This window comes from Miniopterus natalensis, chromosome 9 (assembly GCF_054644295.1).
Source record: "Miniopterus natalensis isolate mMinNat1 chromosome 9, mMinNat1.hap1, whole genome shotgun sequence".
Lineage (NCBI taxonomy): Eukaryota > Metazoa > Chordata > Mammalia > Chiroptera > Miniopteridae > Miniopterus > Miniopterus natalensis.
The window spans coordinates 53,149,199-53,169,201 of record NC_142089.1 but is presented as its reverse complement, the minus strand read 5'-3'; the positions used below and the strand labels follow the sequence as shown (position 1 = coordinate 53,169,201).

General features: G+C 44.3%; 1 protein-coding gene across 1 annotated transcript in view; it reads left to right on the top strand.

Annotated features, from left to right (window-relative positions):
* Nucleotides 1-14,437, top strand: part of MCOLN2 (mucolipin TRP cation channel 2) — a 40,370-nt gene extending 25,933 nt beyond the window's left edge. Inside the window, exons 8-13 of the mRNA XM_087820719.1 lie at nucleotides 2,117-2,229; nucleotides 3,926-4,075; nucleotides 5,469-5,570; nucleotides 5,664-5,786; nucleotides 12,423-12,629; nucleotides 14,279-14,437. Coding sequence (XP_087676845.1) covers nucleotides 2,117-2,229; nucleotides 3,926-4,075; nucleotides 5,469-5,570; nucleotides 5,664-5,786; nucleotides 12,423-12,629; nucleotides 14,279-14,437 — 854 coding nt within the window. The remainder of the gene's footprint in view (nucleotides 1-2,116; nucleotides 2,230-3,925; nucleotides 4,076-5,468; nucleotides 5,571-5,663; nucleotides 5,787-12,422; nucleotides 12,630-14,278) is intronic.
* Nucleotides 14,438-20,003: the final 5,566 nt, after the last annotated feature.

Here is a 20,003-nt window from a genome sequence, read left to right as displayed (position 1 = left end):
GTTTTACCTGGTTTCCTGGCAGCCCGTGAAGCAGGCAGAGTTGCTTCCCCTACTTTGTAGCTGAGGCACCTGGAGCTTCGAGAGGCTAAATAATTCACTCAGTGAATGGCATTTATCAGCTGGCTGTGGTCATACCCCACTGGGTGAGCAGCTTTGCTCTCAGACACTCATACTATTGTTGCTCACTCCCTTGTTATTAGTAAATCTGTGGACACTCCGATCTGTCTCTTAAATGCTTCTCTGCAGAGGTGTCTCTGAGGAGCACTCCGACGAGACTTCTCAGAAGGTTGCCTGTCCCCAGTCCTGTTTCCTTCCCTTCTGGCCTTTCTTCATCTCCTTCCCGAGCTCATTTCCTCTTCTAATTCTCAAACATTACTCCCTGCCCCACCATCCACTTTTCTGTCTGTGGTCTCTCCGAGTGTCTGTGTCCACACCCTCCCTCGGCTTTAGCTGCCACCGAGTCATCCTCTCTTGTCATGAACATCCAGACTGAGCTCAGTTTACCAAAGACAGAAAACCAGGAGTCATCCCTGGTTGGTCCTCCTTCCTTGTTCCGGGAGTCCCAGTGGAGACCAGGTGGCCTCCTCCGCTTCATCTCTTGCCACTTTGTGCCTTTGCCTTCCATGCCTCCTCTCCCTCTAACCTAGCTCAACCTCCACAAGTCCTAACTTAGATTATTCAGTGCTCTTCTCGTGTTCTGCTGGAGTGTCTCTCTGATTTACTTGTAAGCATGCTGAAGCATTATGCTAAGCAAAGGCACTGTGGTATTGACAAAATACATATGGTTCCTGCCTCCCAGAGCCAATCATTCGACGGGAAAGATGGACATTGAATGATTCCATAGTAACCACTATGAGTGTTTGCCGTCGTTATTTACCTGGGGTTGTTTCATGGGCTTTCATATATGAGTTTATTTAATCCTCACAACAGCCCTGTGGTTTAGGTATTTTTTATTCTACTCATTTTTTGCATGAGGAAACTGAGTCACTTTCTCCAAGGCTGCTCAGCTTCTGAGTGCAGAGCTGAGATTCAGACCCAGGTTTTCGGGCCCCAGAGGCCATGTCCTTTCCCATGTTACACTGTCTCTGTTCCTTGCTGTGCTCTCTTTGAAGATTCAAGTTCAAGTTCAGTGATCATCAAGCGAAGGAGAGTTCAGAGGAGCTACAGGTGTGTACAGTTATGGAGAGTGCTATGAAAGAGTAGGGGAGGGGCTAATAAAGATGGAATTTAGGGAGTTTCCTTCTGAGAGGAAGACACTCACTCTGAAACCTAAGGCTGAAAAAGAATAATCTACGTGTGTGTGATGGAGAGGGTGCTGTTCCACGCAGAGGGATCAGCATGTGCAAAGCCCCTGAGGAAAGAGAGAGAGAACCTGGTAGGAGCTGGGAAGGAGGAAGACGACTGTGGCCTCAGGGTAGAGAAGATGGGGGGAGAGAAGCGATTGGCAGGTGATGAGACTGCAGGGCTGGGCAGGGGGCCAGGCAGGGGAGAGCCATCATTGAGATTTCGGACAATTCCATGAAGCCTGAGAGAAGCTACGGTTACAATTTCATCTTCCTACAGTACCTTCCCCCCTGCAACTGTGTCCCAAGACATAAATCTGATTACTACACTCCTTCTTACTGCCATTCCAAGAGGTTATTTTCTCCATGTGCAGAAAGAGCATATTGAATGGCACTCTTGGCTGGGAAAGTGCACAGTAAGGTTGAGAAGCAGAAATGGGGATTGTGAGTTGGAGGTATTTTGAATTATTTGTTCCTTCATTCACAGAGGACTTGATGTTTGTGTTTTTGTGTGAAATAGTGCAGAGTATGTCAGTAGTTTCACCTCTTTTGAATGAAGTCCAAATGGACCACCTTCTGTCAAATTCTATTCTGTAGTAAATATTTACAAATACATTTTAGTACATTTCTTAAGAGTTTATGTTTTTAAATGTATGACTTTTAACATCAGGGGATGTTCTACCCTATCTATAGGCTTCTGAGTGAGTGCATTGTGATTTGTTCCTGATGTTTAAGAACTCATCATTTGAACTTCTTTTTCAACTGCCATCTTGTTCAGAAATTATTCCCAAGTGAGGTGTGTTTAACATTTGGATTCTGTTCTTGTTCCTCAGTTCAGAAAAATACTCAGTATGTGCTGGTGTTCGATGCATTTGTCATTGTGATTTGCTTGGCATCTCTGGTTCTGTGCAAAAGATCAATTGTTCTTGCTCTACGTTTACGAAAGGTACGTGTGTACTCGAAGTTTCTCCCTCCCTTCCTGGCCTCCACCCTTGGTTTGTCCAAACAGTGTTCCCTGGTGTTGGGTCATCCTGCCCTGTCTGCAGCCCTTTCAGTGATTGTCCCCCAAAAGGCATTAATCAGCCTGAAGTGCGTAGGGTGAGTACAAGCTCCCACCACTTCGGGTGGGATCAGGTAATTATTCTGCTTAGAACTGAGCTAAGAAGCACAGGTGCACAGCGGTGAGCTCTCACGCCTTTGCATGTTTGCAGAATAAGTGAGACCCTTTTGAATTCAGGAGTAATCTTAGGATCAGAATAATAGCCATGTGGGTTTCATTGTTTGTCTTCAAATCAGAGTTCATTTGGACAGGGGGGCGCATGATAAATGGGTTATAATGAAGCATAAAACACTTTATTCTGTTTTTAAAAATAGTTTGAAAATTCTCCCCTCAGTTTCATTTTACCTTTTTACTCTCAGGGCTCGTGTGTGTGTGTGTGTGTGTATACACACAATATATATGTATACACACACATATATGTATATTCCAGCTCCCCACAAATTCTTACTCTGGTTTGCGCATGTGTGGAAATGCAGACTGGGGTCAAGTGCACACAGTCATCAGAACACCATTGGTGGAGCAAGAAAACAGTCTACATTCTATTTTTCTTATTATTCACCGTTGTCAACTTAGTTTGTAAATATCCGCTTCTCTTACTGCACCCCCCCCCCCCCCCCCCCGCCAAGCCCCCTGATACTCTGATCCCAGGTCAGGGTCCTGGTTCTGTCAAAGCAACGGGGAGGGGGCATTGGGAGCACAACCCTGGAGCTGAGATGCCTGGACTCCAATCCTGGCTCCGCCTCTCCGCCTCAGTTCTCTCCTCCGGAAGATCGGGCTTATAACGCCTAGTTCATAGGGTGCTGTCCGGTTGAATGAGCTGACAATATGTAAAATATAGGGTGTCCCAAAAACATGTATGCACACATTTAGAATAATTTTAAAGGCAGTGTTTATGAAAACATTTCATTTTCAAAATTGAGCTATCAGCTGTTACAGTGTGTATACATTTTTTGGGAACACCCTGTATTTGGGATGTACTATGTGTGAGCTCTTACAAGAGTCTGTGAAATATGATGCTAAGTGAAATAAGCCAGTCAGAGAAAGACAAATACCACATGATCTCACTTACATGTGGAATCTAAAGAACGTCATAAACTGATGAACAAAATAGATTCAGTGACATGGAAGCATGGATCAGACTGATGAATCTCAGAGGGAAAGTAGGGGTGGGGAGAGATTAACCAAAGTATTTACATGCATATCTGTATAATCCATGGATACAGACAATAGTGTGGGGAAGGCCTGGGGAGGGGAGTGGGCCCCAGGCAGGGGGAAGGGGTCAGTGGGGATAAAAGGGGACATCTGTAATATTTTGAACAACAGCAACACAGAAAGAGTCTGTTGGAGTAGAGCATAAGCGTATAGTGTTAGAGTTCGCTTGGTAGGCACTTGCATGCTTAAGTCTATCTGAGTAGATTAGGGGGAAGTGGGGGCCGGAGCCCCCAGCCCTGAGGTGGATCCGTCCACCTGGAAAAGGTAACGCCGTACCCTTTTGCAGGCGAGAGCACCGTTTTGCACTTGTCTTCCCCTTCCAGAGGGCAGTGTGGTTTGTAAAAGATGCTTTTTCAAATGTTTGCTGCAGAGATTTCTGAATTTTTTCCTGGAGAAGTACCAGCGACATGTGTGTAATGCTGACCAGTGGGAGTTCATCAACGGGTGGTACGTCCTGGTGATTATCAGCGACCTAATGACAATAATCGGATCCATACTAAAAATGGAAATTCAAGTGAAGGTGAGGGGCCACCCACTTTAAGTCTGCTGTTCTTTCCGTCCTGGATGACCTCACGTCCCTTAGGGCATAAAAGCCTTGTGGGGAGTAGAGTCCTGTTTTCCCTCTTCTCGCGCCCGTATGTTGGAAGCCGCCTCTGGCCCGATTCCTCGTGAAGGGAAGGAAGGAAGCTGCTGTCCTGTGGGAGATGACATTCCTACAGATATTCCCCAGGAAACTTGGCAGCTTCTTGAGAATAGGAACTGAAGTTTGAGAAGATGGGTTGTTTGCGTGGGTTTCATTTATTATTTTTAAGCTACAGAAGGAGCCGCTGACCCATGAATCAGCCTCGTCAAGAGCCAGTGGTGACCATCCCCGACCAGTGGGTGCTCTGACAGGTGGGGGTGAGGGCAGGGGCATTAGAGTGTCTGCTAGGTGCCTGACACTACGTGTAACTTCACTGATTTAATCTGATGACAAAGTCTTGACTCCTTTACCCTGCTGTTCTCCCCTCCATGCTGTGCGGCTGTCAGTCGGGAAGTCCAACCGGCTTTGCCTAACGGACCTTCCTCTGGTCCATTCCGACCACCTCTGACTCCCTTCAGGGGGCTTTCCCTCTGGCCTGGCCTGCATGGTGTCTCCTAGATGCTTGTCTGCCTTCAGCCTTACATCCCTCAGATCCATCCACGCAGCTGCCAAAGGGAAGTCTCTGGAAGTGTCTGCCTTTCTGTTCAATCCTTTCTGATGGGAAGCCCTTTGGGTGAAGTGGCCTCCAGGGTCCTCAGCATCTAGCTCTGCCTCCCTCTTCTGCCCTCGATTCACTGATCCATCCACGGTGACCCTCTAGGACGTCGTTCTGGCTCTTAGCATCGGGCCTTGGTTTCCCTTCTGCCCACTCACCTGCAGGCTCTCCCCCGGCCTGTCCTGCAGGCCCAGCTGCACTCGGGCCGCGCCCATGGGAAGCCCTTTGTGAGAAGCCAGGTGCTGGGTCTCTTCCTGCCCTTAGCATAGTATATTAAAATCCTGGTTGTGTGTTTGTCTCCTCAGTCAGATCTAGAAATCCTTGAGAGCAGGAACTGTGCTAGTGAATCACGTTTGAGCTTCCTTTCAAAGTAGCCGACGGGAATTGTTTCCTATTTAACCAACACCTTTAGTTTATATTCTTTGATGCCTACGTAAATGCATTTTCTATTTCAGGATATCATTTGATCAAAAAATCAGTTCAGCCTATCGAAATACTAAAAGGAAATGAGAAACGCACTTGGAAGTGTGATCTCTATTATTTTCGTCAGTTCAAAAGCCCTTAGTATCACTTATAGAGAGGCGGGCATTCCGTTCTTTACCAGTCAATTTAAAGTGAGATTAATAACCTGAGTGGAGTAGAATATGTTACTCACATCTGGTTTTCATTCCTCAGAATATCACCAACTACGATCTGTGCAGCATTTTGCTCGGAACGTCCACGCTTCTCGTCTGGGTTGGAGTCATCAGATACCTGGGTTACTTCCAAAAATATAATGTAAGGATGTGGCACTGGGGCTGAGATTCATTTCTTCTTCGGTTTCCAGTAAGCTCCTTTTTAATTTCTCCCGTTCTGATGATGTTTTTTCAGGTGCTCATTTTAACAATGCAGGCCTCGCTGCCCAAAGTCCTTCGCTTCTGCGCCTGTGCCGGGATGATCTACCTGGGTTACACCTTCTGTGGCTGGATCGTCTTAGGCCCGTACCACAACAAGGTGTGTAGCGCTGATTCTTCCTTTTGCCAATTAGGCACTTGGGACCCTGAAAAGTGGGCTTCCAGCACTTTCCCTCCGCACATACCCTTGATGTCAGCAAGCCCATATCTTTATATTGGTTTTCTTTCCAGTTTCCTTTTCTGGATATTGGAACTACTGTGAGGGACTGGAGAGCACATTTCATAGTTGCCTGGGACTGGTTTATGGGTCACTTACCACCCAGACAGCCGTCAAATAAGAAATGTTTGTACATGAGATCATATAATAAAAATGAACATAGTATGGGGAAATTATTACAAAATCTTTCTAACTTAAAGTTTTAGGATTTTCATCGAAATTAATTGAGAATGAAGGTGAACAGAGAGTTCCCAGAATGGACCATATTAGGTGTGTGATTAAAATGATAGCACGTCTTGTCTTTGATGGTGGTTTTTATGACAGCATCCTCTCTGCCTTATTAAAGATCAGTATCTGAATTCTGGATCAGTGCCAGGCTTCAGTCAGCATCATAACCTCAGGGACATCAAAGTTATGGCTCAGATCCTCTTGTTTTAAAATAATAACTTTGATTGGTAGAAACATCAGGAAATGAAAATAGGTAGGCCCTATTTTCAAACCAAAAAGGTAAAAGGAGTTATTGCATCTTTTAGTTTTCCTTCCATGGGCCTCTGGCAGTTGGAACAACAGAAACAACAAAAATAAAATTAACAGCAGCTGACACTGGGTGCTTGCGCGTTAGGCACTGTGCTTAGCGTTTCTGTCTCCTCTTTTGTTTAATCTTCACAAGAGCCCATGGTCCTGTCATCTTGGCTTAGTTGCTCTGCAATAAGAAAAGAGATAAAATGCAAAGGATTACACCGAAGCTTGTATTACTGCTCAGCCTTAAGTTTCAACTTTGATTGTTGCATTAAACAAAACGTGGTTATATCTGGCTTATAAACTGTTCCCCAAAAGTGAGCAATCCACAAAGGTCAAGCTTTCTGTGTTGTCCTCCTTGAATAGATCCTAGTAATTTGGCACATGCCAAAGCTGTCTCCTCTTTCAGGGTTGCATTTAATATATCCAAAGAGAATTACTGTGTTCCTGTTTGAGACTGTTGAGTTAACCAAGTGACCATCTCTGGGTTAATAATAAATCTTGATAATATTATTGCTTTTTCAATTCCATGCTACTGCTTTAAAGGCGACTCATGAGTAAAAACTGTTCTTTGATATGATCTCTCTGATCCGGAGAACTTACTGTTTTAGTGCCCAGGAAAATTTACATTTTTCTTCCTTACTTGCCACCTCCTCTGAATGCTACTCCAACTTTTTTTGTCACTAGAGGGCAGTGTTGCACTGTGGGAAATAAATACCAAGTTGACTGATTTTGGCTTTAATTCACTGTCTCCAAGGCCTCAGGACAAGTGGTCCTATCTCCTTTGCCCTTCGTCTCCCTACCCCACTATTGTTCTGGAAGGTGCTCAGATAATGTTGCTTGAATTTTACTAATATAGCTACCATTCTTGAATGCTCTGTGCTAGATAGCTATGGGACCCAAGTTCTTTAACTCCCTCTAACTCCCTCGTTGTGTTAACTCTCCAATAGCTCTGTGTGGGAAATATTATATTTTTACAGAAAATAGGGATCTTAGTATGTTAGAAGTATGTTAGATAATTTTCCTGGGGCTACACAGCTGGTAAATGGCAGAGAGAAGATTCACATCCAGGTCCACCTGACCCTAGTACACATGCTTTGGCCAGTACCCAGGTAGGGCTTTTCTTAGTATTATCTAAAACAGACCATTAAAAAAGAGCATTTAGTTTGACCAAAGAATAGATTAACTATGAGAGGAGAGCCACATAACCAGTTTTATTTCTATTTGCTTTGTGAATCTGACTGTCCTTTCAAAGGATTCAGGTGAGACTGGGATGCTCTGGACCAGCATTGTCCAATAAAAATACAAGAGCTACAAATGAGAGCCACATGTGTGCTTTAAAATTTTCTAGTAGCTACATTGAAAAATTTTAAAAAGAAACAGATAAAATTGATTTTAATTATATATATATTTTTAACATTGAGATAGTCTGCACTCCTTTGGGAGGGGGTTGGTACTAAATCTTTGAAATCCAGTGTGTATTTTACCCTGACAACACATCAGGTGCTCCATAGTCACATGTGGCTGGTGGCTACCCTGGTATATGATGCACCTCCTGTCTGTGTTTCTCATTTAGGGTCAGCCTTTGTTTCTCCCCCACAGGAGCAGAGGGATAAAGGCTGTCTCGAGGGCTGCCTAGCAGGTCTGTTCGTGGCATCTGTCTCCCATCTCTACCCAGGCTGATATAGTGGGGAAATACACAGTTCATTTAATTTAGTGAATGCACTAGTCAGTGGAAGGAGAAAATCTTCAGTCTGACTCAAGACTTCTGTGCTTTCTTTCTCCGGATTGCTGCTGCTTTGAATCTGAAGTTAGAAATGTTTCTGCCCCCTGTGCCTCCACCCCCAGATGAATTCCAGCTGTCAAAACTTTCAGGTTCTGCTAGTCAGTCTCTTGAATCAGAAGACCTTCAGTGTTACCTGAAGCCTTCAAAAGCTGGGCAGCACAGCAAGCATTTTCTAGGATCTAGAATCATAGCAACTTTGGGTGTAGAAGCTAACTCTTTCTTTAAACATACCAAACACTCTAAACAGGAGGTGTCAGGGAAACTAGCTGTACACTGCTGTTGGGCAGCGGGGCCCACATTTTGCTCCCTGTTTTCCTGGCAGACATTGGATTCCAATGGTGCCGATGAGAGAGGGTAGAGATACAGGGAGTGCCCCACCGGTGTTAATGCCAGCACTAATGGGCTTTGGCACAGCACCCTTTCAATTGTCTGGGCACAGAGGGCTAGAGACTGTTGATGTTTAATAATTCAAGATGAGGTTCGGAAGACCGTTCCTCTCATGTGGCTTTTACATTTCCAGAGGACTTTCTTGCTGTAAGGAATAAGTCATAGTCTTGCATTGTCCCCATTTCGCAAGTGAGAACACCGCCAGGGCATTGGAAAATTGTTGGGCTTTGCTGATGCCAGGGGTACAAGTTTGGCAGAACCTGCATTACGTCTTCATGCTCTCAAGGCCTCTAGTTTTGGTCAAACACCTCTCTTATTCAAAAGAACTGTTAACCAGTTAAAACATTTAACCTAAATGTTGCTCTTGAAGCCAGTTTTTATGTCATTCTCTGACATAAACTGTTGCAGGTTATGTTTTCATTTAAATGAAAGTTCTTTCTGGTTTGATTTCGAAATATCATTTGTGAAACAAATGCCTGGGTTTTCACGGTGGTCCCGTAGGACCTATGGGGCCTCTTTATGGAACTACGCATTTAATATTGATTAAATGTCTACCCTGCTCCAAGCGCTGTCAGGTTCTCCTAGGCTGAGTTCTTGGAGGGCAGTGACTATGGCTTTTTGCTGTTTGCATTCCCTGTGTCCAGCACGGTGCACAGAACACTGTAGGGATTCAACAAGTTTGTTACATGAACAAGAAAACAGAAAGACAGCCGTACCTGCTTTCCAGGGGCTCACAAGCTCCTAAGAACCAAAGCAGCTCCCGATAAATGCAGTCCTTCTGGGCTGGAAGCACATTAGGACCTTATTTCCCCTCACCATGGGTAGTTCCAATGTTCACTTCTGTGGATTTTGGCCACTGAAACTGACTGGCTCCTAGTTACTTGTGGTACAAATGGCAGGGTGTATTCTAATCACATACCCTATTGAGTCTCTGTTTAACTTTTTGGCGGGTTAAATTAAGTCTCCCCTGCATAGAAGAGAGGGAGGTATAATGGTTGTAAATAGCATTAATGTTGAGACAGGTACTGCATCTAGACCGATACTAAGTCACAGCACTGGAAATGAAGACATGAATTCGACATGCACTGACCAACTAGCTATTTGCAGTTCTGGAATCTGAAGCAAAGACTGTTAGGGGTTCTTGAAACTAAAGGAAGGAATTGGCCAGATTCCAAAAGAAACTTTGAGAAATATGAATTATTAATGGTGCTGCTGGAGTTGTAATTGCCATCCATAGAAACCAGCTTTAACTTTGTTGTCGGAAGGCTGGTGGTGGGGATGGAAAATATTTGCTCTGAGAACGGCCTGTCTTACTGTGTAATAATTTGCATATTGTTGTGATTTGCTCAACTGGATGTTCCCTCCAGGTCTCTATGGAGAGCGGCTTTAGAGCTGTTGCTGATGCAGCAAAGGCCTAGGCATGGTCCCTGTTGGGGTTACATTTGTGCCCACTGCCCTGGTTGCAGACTTTATCCCCTGCATCCACTCATGGAGAAGGGAGGGTTGGACATGGTGCTTCCATCCAGCTGGGGTGTAGAGAAGTATGTTCAAAACGAATTAGAAGGCCAACCGTAGTTTGCACTGGGCTTCTTACTGATACAGAGAAGGGACTAGAGCTGCAGAAGTGAACAGTCTTGAGGGTAGATTTTGAAATAGCCCTTTAGCGTTGGCTTCAGTGGACACAGAAGAAGATATCAGATGAAAGAATAAACCCCGTGAGGAAAAGATGGAGAAGCAGGTCTGGTGTTGTGGGAGGAGAAAAGCACAGGGCAATTTTGACAGTGAGGAGATAGAAGGAGGCCATGCAAAGGAGGACCTTACACCAGCCTTCGTGGTCTGAATTTTTACTCTGCATCCAGACTTGGTATATTCTTACTTAAGAGAAATGACCAGAAGGTTGCATTCTACGAAGCCTAGACTGTACTGCAGTGTGGACTGGGGGGTGGAGAGGTTGGAGTCAAGAAGCCTTCCTTGGAGGTTTCTGTAATAAATCCAGGTGTAAGTGTGGGCCTGAGAGTGGAGTCGAAAGACTGGATCAGAGAAACGTAGGAGCAGCAGACCTTCCAAGATCGAAGAGAGGGGGAGGGTAATCAATTCAGCACACAGTTTTAAGTACTTGATTATTTGGAGTAAATGCTTCTTTGGTAGGAGACTGAAGTCACTGACAGGAATGGGGGAATCTGGAAGGAAAGCCCAGTTTCTGGGTTAGGGTGGCAGAGGTTTCATTCTGTTGCATGTGATGTAGTAGCACAGCTTCCAAGTGGAGATGCTCCATGGACATTCATCAAGGACCTCGCTGTCCCCAAAGCCACTCCGACTTAGTGGACTTACGGCCCCCACCTCCAAGGACAGAATTTGGTTCAGAACTCTACAGGAACTTGTTCCCTCTGTGTTTCTGGAAACCATACTATCTTTTTGCCTGTTAGGTCATTAGTAATGACCTAGAAGCTTTCATCTAATGTCAACCCTCTGGCCCTAGAGATGTTAGTTTATTAAGCACCTGCTGTTTGATTTTAGTCGATGTGGCAGGAGCTGGGATGCCAGCTGTGGGGTTGCGGTGGGATCCCAGCCCCAACCCAGCTCCGGAACTCCAGGTCTACCTCCAACTGCTTCATATCAACATTTCTACCTGGCACCTCAAGCTGCCTTGCCTAAAACTGAGTCCATTTGTAGTTCCTTTCCCTTGCCCCCTCCCAGACTTATTTTCTCTGAAGTTCCTCCTTTTCCAGTCTCACCTGGACTTGCAATCCTGAGCTCCTGCACTCATCCCTCCGGGGCATCCCTGCCCTGGGCTTTTCCTGTTCTAGGAGATCTTGGTTGCCCATTAGAAACAGGTCAGATCACTCTTCTGGCTGAAATTGTTTCCTGGTTCCCAGTTCTGGCCTGTGATAGTCTGAAGTATGTAGAAGACCAAACTCGGCCTTTTGCACTGTGGCACAGACACGCCTCTGCAGCTGCTCCCAAGGCTCTGCACTGTCTCCCATCTTCACTCGGCAGACCCTTCCCTGTCTCCTCTCACGGGTGAGCTCAGCCTTCAGCGCTCATTCCGAGGGTCACTTTCCTAGCACAGCCCACCCCAGCTCTCACACAGGGTGTCATCATATACGGTGGTTGTGGCCTGTCCTCTGTTAGCTGGGACTCCCTAGAAAGCATTGGGCATGATCGTTCATCCTTCACTCTCCCATCGCTGATAATCTTCAGTTTTTAATGTGTTAAAATCACCCAGACCAGTGGTTGGAAAGGCTACAGTGAAACCATTCATTGAGCAAAATTTTCTTGAGCCTATCCCATGTGTCAGGCACTTCCTTCTTTGATGGTTGTAGAATACAATTGTGACAGTTTTTTCAGAAAGCGGATTGTAGCCTTGAAAATGTGAACCACTTAGACCCAGTAACAGGGAAAAAACATTATGCTTAGGAATGTTCATTACATTGCTCTTTATAATAGCAGACATCATTGGGATGTCTAGTGACAGGGAAGTAGTTAAACTTGACATTTCTAAGGGACGGTCTGTTATATGACACATGCTCTGTAAGTGTGAATAAAAGGCTGTTAAGTAGAAAAAAAGATCTAAAATTGTTAGATAACATGACTACGAATATATAAAAAAGTGCATAGGAAAAAACGGAGGGAAATGTCGAGAGATGGTGAGTGTACAAGGGGGTTTTGAACAATGTTTTCCTGCTTCGGTATTCTGGCCATCTTAAAATGAATGTTACTCATAATAATAATGCCAACAACAGCGTCAACAAAACAAGCTAACTAGATACTTCTCTGCTTCTTTGGATGATGTATCTCACAGACTCACTTTGGTTTCCCCCCTTCAGTTTGAAGCTCTGAATACAGTTTCTGAGTGTCTGTTTTCTCTGGTCAACGGTGACGATATGTTTGCAACCTTTGCTCAAATCCAGCAGAAGAGCCTCTTGGTGTGGCTGTTCAGTCGCCTGTACTTATATTCCTTCATCAGCCTTTTCATATACATGATTCTCAGCCTTTTCATTGCACTTATTACAGATTCTTATGACACCATTAAGGTAAGTAATTATCAATATTTCCTGCCAAGAACACTGTAAATTCTGCATAGATTGGAACATAGGGGGAAAAAAAACTACATTTTTTTTCTTAAAATACTACACTTTACTTAAATTTTGAGGTTTTGTAGAAAATAGACCTGTTGGCCCTGGCTTGTTGGCCCGGTTGGTTGAATGTCATCCTGTGTACCAAATGGGTCACTGGTTCGAGTCTGGGTCAGGGCATATGCCCAGGTTGCAGGTTTGGTTCCCTTTCGGGGTGCATACGGGAGGCAACCGATTGATGGTTCTCTCTCACATTGATGCCCCCCCCCTTTCTCCCCCTCTTGCTCTCCCCCTCCATTTTTTTCTTCCACTCAAATCAATAAAAACGTATTTTAAAAAAAGAAGAAAAGACACTTGTTGGATGTTGGAGGTTAATTTTAAATATGCGTTTAAGACATTGTCCCTGTCACCCAGATCAGGTGGATTGATTTGAAGGTGTGGTGGGAAAGAGAAAGGCGATGGGTAAGGATGGGCTGAGTTTGGTAAAACAAGTGGTCGGGCTGTTGGTCTCAGCATTGACAAGGGTGCCTGCCTGTCCTGGAACTTAGGCTTTGAGTGGTAAGTTTCAATGATAAGGGGTGACCACCACCCTGACAACTGTTCAGATATTGGAACACCTGTACACTGGATGATACAGACATTGGTGTGGTACAGGTTTCCTTTAAATTATGAAAGCTAAGGCTTTTATGGCTGTTTCGTCTCCTGTCTTCCTAAGCCACCTGGTGGGTTCTGTATCCTTTCAGTCTGGGTCCATTTAACTGGGTTGTAGCTTGAAGGGAGCTCTGCTGCTTCCGGCGGTGACCCCTCTAACAGCAGATAGTCATGCTCAGAAAATCCTGTTTCAGGCCCAGTGTTGGAGCAACCAGGGGTGCTATGTGAGAACCTTGGGGTGTTTTCCTCTTCTTGAACCTTCTCAAACTAACTCAGAAGAGGCTAGTTTATTGGAAATACTCCTGAGGACATTTTTGTGTGTGCAGGGGGAGATTAGTTCTCACATGGGATGGGTGATTGGCTCTAAGAGCAGGGCTGGGCGTAGAGAATTGCTGCACACTTCTGCCGTGTGGTTCCCTGTCTTTGATGTGGCAGTGTCCTCGTGAGTGGGCCAAGTCTTAGTGACGTGGTGGATGACCTCACTTAGCATGAGGGGAGGGGTCTTGGGGTCCTTGTGTCTGCTTGAGAGAGCCTACTGCCTTCTGCCCCACTAAGTGGCCGTCTTCCATAAAAGTAGAGGGAATAGAGATTACTTTTCAGGCAGATTCTGCATGAGCAGGGAGAGGAAGGGGGGATCTTATCTGTTCTTGCATTGGCATTAAAACTTTAGACTTTTGATTATTTCTTTTGTTTCCCTTACTAACACATCCCTCCCCCACCTGACCCTGGCTTTCTCTCTGGTGTTTTCCTTTGGATTGTTCTGTGTTCCACGGTGGCCCTGGCTTGGCCTTCTGGGACTGACATTGATTCATCATTGTTAATATCAGTTCTTGGATCTGAGCTAGCAGTGTGGGAGAGTTTTATTTTAGCAAAGGTACCTGGGTCTGGTTAGTTGACAAAGGGAGCAATTTCTCATGCTTTATAAATAAAGTAACAACACTGTGTACTTTTTAAAGAAATACCAACAGAATGGGTTTCCTGCAACGGATCTTCAGGAATTCCTGAAGGAAAGTAGCAACCAAGAGGAGTATCCCAAGGAGTCCTCAGCCTTCCTGTCCTGCATCTGCTGTCTGAGGAGGTCGGTATTGTGTTTCATCAGGTCTCCATGCTCCTGAGAGGAGCTGCTTGGCCGCCTTAGCAGAGTACTTCCAACGTGAACACCACACTCAGAAATCAGCTTATTGTGGGAAAGAATCCCTCTTTCCTCCCACTGAAATCGGCTTGGGAAAGGAATTCTTATAGAACAGGGCAGCAAGCTACATGACATGGTTGAACCCTCGTGGGGATATTATGAGACTATTATGAGAAAGCATGAATTACATCCCTAAAGTCAAGAGGGTGAACTCTTTAAGTGGCCAAAGAGGTCAAAGCTCTTAATTTTAGGGCACGTTCCCTTTTCACAATATGCGGTACAGATAACTGCTCGAGCAGAGCTGGAGGCCTGCTTGAGAAGAGGCTGTGCGTGCCCCGGTTAGAAAGGCACATCAGTAGCTCTTCGCTGACCAACTGCGCTTTGCTCGCTGTTCATCAGGACGCTCAAGAAAATGGTTTAGACCAGCGATTTTCAACCTTTTTCATCTCATGGCACATATAAGCTAATTACTAAAATTCTGCAGCACACCAAAAAATGTATTTTTTGCCATCTGACAAAAAAAAAAATAGGCATAATTTTGATTCAGTCACCCTGGATGGCTATTGTTGTGTTAGCTGTTGTCATTTTTTTATTTGACAGTCTAAGGGAAGATAGGTCAGCACCCCTGCCTAGATGGTCAGGTACTGCATGTTTTAAAAATTCTTGTGGCTCACTGGGTTGAAAGTCGCTGGTCTAGACTCAGTGGCAAAGCCTCCACATAGTGGTTTGGGGACTAGAATGGGGTCAGATGAGGGTAGTATTTTTAATTTGTACCCATGTTTGTTTTCATCTCCAGTCAGGGTAGCGGGTTGTTAACTCAAAGTATCCCCTGCCCTTTTTTTTTTTTTGAGAGATTCTCTAAACCAAATTTCTGAAGGAAAATGAGGGAACATAATTGCTGCTTAAAACCACAGGATGTATTTCCTGCTAATCAATTCATGCCGCATCTTGGGATTTGAAATGATCTGATTGAAGCGTTTCCAAAGAATGTCTGGTAAATATTAAATGAGGTCTTCTGAGAAGAGTTAAGTTTTTAAAATCACATTTTAGCCTTTCAGAGCATTAAATTGTTGCCATGGAAACTGGGATAAAGGGAAATTAATTTTCTTAATAGGCAGCTGCTTCCTAAGAGGCACCTTGTATAAGGAAAGTCTCTCCAAGTTGCTTTTCAAATATGTAGTTAACTGTAAAGAACAACAACAAAAAAAGATCATCTTAGAACGTGGTTGTGAATTCTGGAAGGTAACTGATGGGTTTTTGGTGTTCGGTTTTTGGACCTTGGTCTGCACCGTACAAAGCCCCAGGAGGCTGTCAGGTGTTTTCTTGTGCAGCCTGTGGGATAAGTGAAAGCGGTAAGGGACGGACTGGGAGATTAAGTTGGGTCTGAGTGCTGGGGAGCAATATCAGCAGACAGTTCGCCCTAAGATGCCCTAAGGGTTGGGGAGGAGATGCCTGGTGCAAAAGGAGGGCCAGGCCTGTCTTTAATGGAAGAATTAACTGGACCAGAAGAGTCCACCAAAGGAAACCAACTGAAAAACTGGGATATTGAAAGTTTTGAAAAAACCGGATATCAAAAATAAAAAGAGAAGTGGCTGTTACCAAAGACAGTTGTGGGTAAAATCTGCTAGAACAGTTTCAGTCAAACAATTCAGATCAAAGCTTAGCTCTAGCTGACGGGGGGGGGGGGGGGGGGGGGTAGATGTTGATGGACCCTGTGGAGAGCAAATGAAGGTCATAGGGCCTGATGAAGAAAATGGATTGTATTGGGCCTTGAGAACAAGTGATGACTTTGACTCCATCAAAAATTAAGTACAGCCCTAGCCAGTTTGGCTCAGTGGTTAGAGCATCAGCTGCAGACTGAAGATCCTGGGTTCGATTCCAGCCAAGGGCATGTACCTCAGTTGCAGGTTCGATCCCCTGCTCCAGTGGTTAGGGCGAGTATGGGAGGCAACCAATCAATGTGTCTCTCTCACATCGATGTTTCTCTCTCTCACTCTCCCCCCCCTTCGCTCTCTCTGAAAATCAATGGAAAAAATATCCTCAGATGAAGATTAAAAAAATAAAAATTAAGTACAGCCCTAGCCAGTTTAGCTCAGTGACTAGTGTGTCACCCCCCAGACTGAAGGGTTGAGGGTTCGATTCCTGGTCAAGGGCACATACCTGGGGTGCAGGTTCTCCCTGTCCTGGTTGGACACGTGGGAGGCAACCAATCAGTGTGTCTCTCTCACATCGATATTTCTCTCTCTGTCTCCCTCTCTTTCCCTCCCTCCCTTCTACTCTCTCTGAAAAGCAATGAAAAAAATACACCTGGTTGTGTTTATAGGCAAGGAGCCAAAGAATGGAATAAAGTCAAGGAATGCTATGAATCGAGAGTAAATACTGGGAAAAGACTTCACTGAGGAACCTGAGGAATTAGGAAGGGTGTTGCAGATGCTGGTGTGTGGGCCACCTCTCCAGTGCCCATGACAGACAGCCCTGATTATCACAGCTCTGCCATCCCCAGAACACAGACAGGGTTGCTCTCTTTCAGCCAAGCAGTCCAGCAGCCACCACAGACTGATTCTCCTCCAAACTGTTGACAGAGGCTCTCCAGCCTGATGTCAGAGTACCTGGGTTTTCATTTTGGACCCTGCCTGTTACCAAATATGTCCCACCACCTCTCCTAAACCTCTTGGTTCCTCAGTGTCGAGAGGGTGAACAGATGAGCTCTGACACCTCTTCCAGCGCTAGTGTAATGTGGTTCTTTGGGAAGGTGCACTTGGTAGAACAGATGCAGGGTTGACCTTTCGCCTTGTCTGCTGCATCGAAGGAGGACAGTCTGCTGTTCGAAGCATTAAGAAGGCTTTGTCAAAGGGAGGTGGAGGGTCCCAAAAAGGTGGGAAGCTCCTCCAAGTTGCCAAAAGCATCTACTCAAACCAAAAATCATGTCAAATGTCCTTCTCAATTTCTTTCTTTGTAATGTTCCACGTAGCATGTTGATAACCCGTGTATGCCTAGACTGTGGATTACTGTTCCTTCCCAAAGATTTTTCAGTCATTGCTGTCCCCCCTCCCCCCCTTTCTGTTGCAGGAAAGAAAGTGATGACCACTTGGTACTTACTAACTAAAATTCTTCCACCAAAGATAATCAAGTTTCAGGCCTCCTCAGGCAGTGACAATGCAGAGGGCCCCAAATGGCTTGGACCCACATGTCCGAAAATACTGATGTTAATGTGGAGAGGGAAAGAGGACTGGCTGTCAGCTGGCTGACCACAACTGAAGTTCCAAAGCTCCTTTTTATATACTTGGATGGTGAGGCATAGACCACAGTCAATTACTGGGCATTAGTGCAATAGATAATGATAATGAAATTCTTTTAATTTATGACATGACAATGTTGGGATGCAAAAAAAATCACATTTCCGAATGTGCAAAACAATGGTGTTTAAAACCACACATTTAAAAGTGTTTGTTTTTAAAAGTGATTCTTGGCTTAGAAGAGATTTGTTAATTCATGGTCTGCACAGAGAAGAAGCTGGTTGCAATACCAAAATAGAGACTCAAGCTGGAAAACTGTTAGGCCATTGAAAGATGACATTTGAATGAACAGAAAGACCTCTTGCTGTGGACATTTCTTGGCCTATTTTCCTGTGGTTTTCTTCAGGATGATATGAAGCAACTGCTGGCATAGTTGATGAGATGAATGGGAAACACCTTATCATTTGTGCTAATTGTTGATTGTGTACACATGACAGGTGGAAATAAACTGTAGCAGAGCATGTTCATTTTCACCAAAGAACTCCACCATGGTGGGAACTTACCCTTGTCAAGCAAGAAAAGATGGTATTTTTTACCTAAATAAATTTATTTTTATCATAACATATGGAACTCCTAGTACTTTTTTACAATGTAGAATCTCTTAACATCTACCTAGTAAAAAATTCATGTCACATCTCTATTAATTCTCTGGTCTCCAAAAGGCATTTTCCACTTTTTTTAAAAGCAGCAAAGGAGATATGGGGACTAGTATATAGAAGTTACTCAATAAATATTTACAATAATGACTTCAGAGATTAAGATCACTGCATGCATAGGCTTATTTCATACTTCAGCTCTCTCGGGGGTCAACTAGTTTAAATTTATTGATGAGGAGTAGAATTTTAATTAAGCAGGACCCTCATCTCAGGGCTCTCTTTTCTCCTGCCCGCCCTGCCAAGCCCCTACCAGATTTTCCATCCTGTGTCTCCTTTCTTTCTGCTTGTCCCCACACTTCCTTCATGTCCCTGCACCAAGTCTAGGCCGGGAAAATCATGCTGTTAATACCCTTAAAGTTTATAAAGTGAGTGACTCGTTCATATATGTAACACTTTGCTAAAATTAGAATTTTAATTAACTTCTTTTCCTACAAAAAATGTCAAGAGTTATATTTCACTTTTAAACTAATGATCATTTAACTGGTGTTTCTGGGGTCAGCTTCATGGCTCCAGAATCAGGTATGCAGTTAGATCACTTACTTACAAGTGTACCCCAATACTTAATTTGTCTCTGAATAGAGTTGCTATTCAAACCTTCTGTGGAATCTGCAGCAGTGACTGCCATTTGAATGGAAGATTAATGAGGGCTTTCCGTGCTTATGTTCTTCTTTAATTGGCTTTCATGTTTCCTTTTATTTCTTTTCCCTCCAGAGGGACAGAATACTTTCGGGAAGAAAAATCTTTTTTTCAAGGTTACCCTGGATCTGTGAAAACATTGTTTTCTCTCTTTTTAATAATTTTAAACAAGTGTCACTTTACCAACTATATTATCTGTTTAGATTTTATTGAACAATGTTGTTCTCCTAACTCTGCTAATAGACACATCTGGGACAAACCACTTTCTCTTTCCACCCTAGGCTTCTACTTGAAGAGTTCACTGTGTAAGTTAGGAGACACTCTGTCCACCTACTGATTTCATTTTGGGATCTCCAACTCTTGTAGGATGTACCTTCTGGGTTGTCAGTGACACCCTTAAAGCCAGATGCAACATCCGTAAGCTTGTTGTCTTGGGTGGTAGAAAAGAACATGAGTGTAGAAGCCATCTAGACAGACTTGAGTTAAAATCCCACTCACCCTTTAGCTTTGTGGCCCCTGGCAAGTTACTTTCTGCTTGGAAGTGGTGGTGGGATTGGCATTTAGGTCAAATAACTCATGCAAAGCCTGACATTGAAATGAAACCTGAGCCACTCTTTTTTTTTGATTTTCTGCTGTGTCAGTAGGTAGATTCCATCTGTCCAGGAATAGTGAAGACATTAGCGTGCAACCTGTCTACCTGGGCTCCTGTCTTCCTTCTACTCTCTGCATCTCCTTGCACAGGTCACACAGGTCCTTGTTTGCCTCATCTGTAAAATGGAGATTGTGAGGATTAAATATCAAAACATGAAGTGTATAGAACAGGTCATGAGTCATAAGTGCTCAAAGAATATTAGACCTTCAAAAAGCTTTTCTTACATGGTCTACAAATGTGCAGACCTATTCACCTGGACCAGCTAGGGAGATCTTTATTTTGTATTGAGCTCACCACACACGTTGGTGG